The following is a 1,513-nucleotide window of genomic DNA, read 5'->3' as shown; positions in this document are numbered from 1 at the left end:
GAAAGAAACGCTAAGGATTCCTCCTGTGCAGCGTGCTATTTCGATGGGAAAGAGCATGACATTGTTAGTCAGCGCTCGTTAAATGACAGGAGATCCGGGGAACCTGTGGAAACGCTTGTTAAAAATGAGAACGTTGGCACTCACCCCAACCCCACTCCAGAAAGTTCGGACACGGTTGGATTAAATAAAGTCGCCGGGAGCAAAACTAGCAACGATGTTGAACTCATCCCTGAAGCAACAGAGGCATGTAAGGACAGCTTGCTTCATACCAGAATATGAGGCCTGAACATTTCTTTCTGAAAGATAAACGATGTGTGTATATGCGTACTATGTGTTATCTATTTTCCCAAGGTTTCTAAAGCAAGATGTTGACTGGGAACAAGCACTTCTTTGATTAGCAATGAATGGATTCAGTTGAGAGTTGATGTTTACGTGACTTTGAATGCCTTAACTGATCTGACAAAAGGCATTGAAAAAAAAAACGGAATAGTCAACATGAAAATCCATCAATATGCTGGACACCGACAACATTCAATACACCAGCAGTTCTCAGAAACACTTGTAACTTTTTACTTTCCCTTCTTTCTTCTTACATCCAAACCTATTGAACGGTGTATTGATTTCCTGATAATTGAGCACTTGAAAGACAGAGCGCTTTGACTTAAGAGAGTGTTTTGAATTTTCACTTTCTTTTATTGGCTGATTCCATTCATTATGAAATAGCTTGAGGACTTAATGGTTTAAAAAACGGTCTCATGGATTCTCAGGCTATTCACATGAAACATGTGTCGAAAACTAAATTCCGACCCCATTACATCACGGCCTGTAAATGGGTGCATCTTCTGGAGTTGAAATAATGAGGAAATACGTGACAACTCAAGGCAGCTCAGTGCTTTCAACTAGATTGCTCAGACCTTCCCATGTCATCAAATGCTTTTGATAAGCGGCTGCTGCTTTTAGCACTGTATGAATGCTTTAATGTCCTTTTAATGCGTTTTTTATTCAATATCCTTTCTATATAGTATATAAATATGCGTGTTTTTTTTTAGGCTTTTAAAAGATTGAACAGGCCTATAAGTAGCTTGCATTAAAAGAAACAATCCACAAATGTAGTCTTAAAGATCCATAATATTGTCAGTGTGAACTATTGCGATCGTTGGCCGATAACCACCCTGATATGAACACTGGTCAAACACTCTCCTTGTGATTCTTAGACATTGGTGGGCGTAGGAAGCAGGCTGTCTCTGATTGGCTGGACGTTGGATGAAATGGATGTTCAGCAAGCATTCAGAGAATTCTCCATGGCAAAACATTTAAATTGATAATCTAACATAAACAGACATGACCGAAACATCGTACTACGGACTTGCTAAGACCGTACGCCCTGTACAGCTAAGAATGTGTACAAGAATGTGTACAAGAATGTAAAGAAGAATCTCAAGTGTCAAAATGGAGAAGCTCCTTCCAGGGAACATAATGAATAAAGAAAAAAGAAATCACATTATTTTCTGTG

At 39.1% G+C, this 1,513-nt stretch overlaps 1 protein-coding gene across 1 annotated transcript in view; it reads left to right on the top strand.

Annotated features, from left to right (window-relative positions):
• Nucleotides 1-1,264, top strand: part of trhr2 (thyrotropin releasing hormone receptor 2) — a 12,344-nt gene extending 11,080 nt beyond the window's left edge. The window contains exon 6 of the mRNA XM_060061147.1: nucleotides 1-1,264. This exon is cut by the window's left edge and continues 675 nt beyond it. Within this exon, the coding sequence (XP_059917130.1) occupies nucleotides 1-279 (279 nt within the window). The 3' untranslated portion in view covers nucleotides 280-1,264.
• The last annotated feature ends 249 nt before the right edge of the window (nucleotides 1,265-1,513 follow it).

The sequence above is a fragment of the Gadus macrocephalus genome, chromosome 9 (assembly GCF_031168955.1).
Source record: "Gadus macrocephalus chromosome 9, ASM3116895v1".
Taxonomy (NCBI): domain Eukaryota; kingdom Metazoa; phylum Chordata; class Actinopteri; order Gadiformes; family Gadidae; genus Gadus; species Gadus macrocephalus.
The sequence above is the reverse complement of the archived record's forward strand: the minus strand, read 5'-3'. Positions and strand labels throughout refer to the sequence as shown.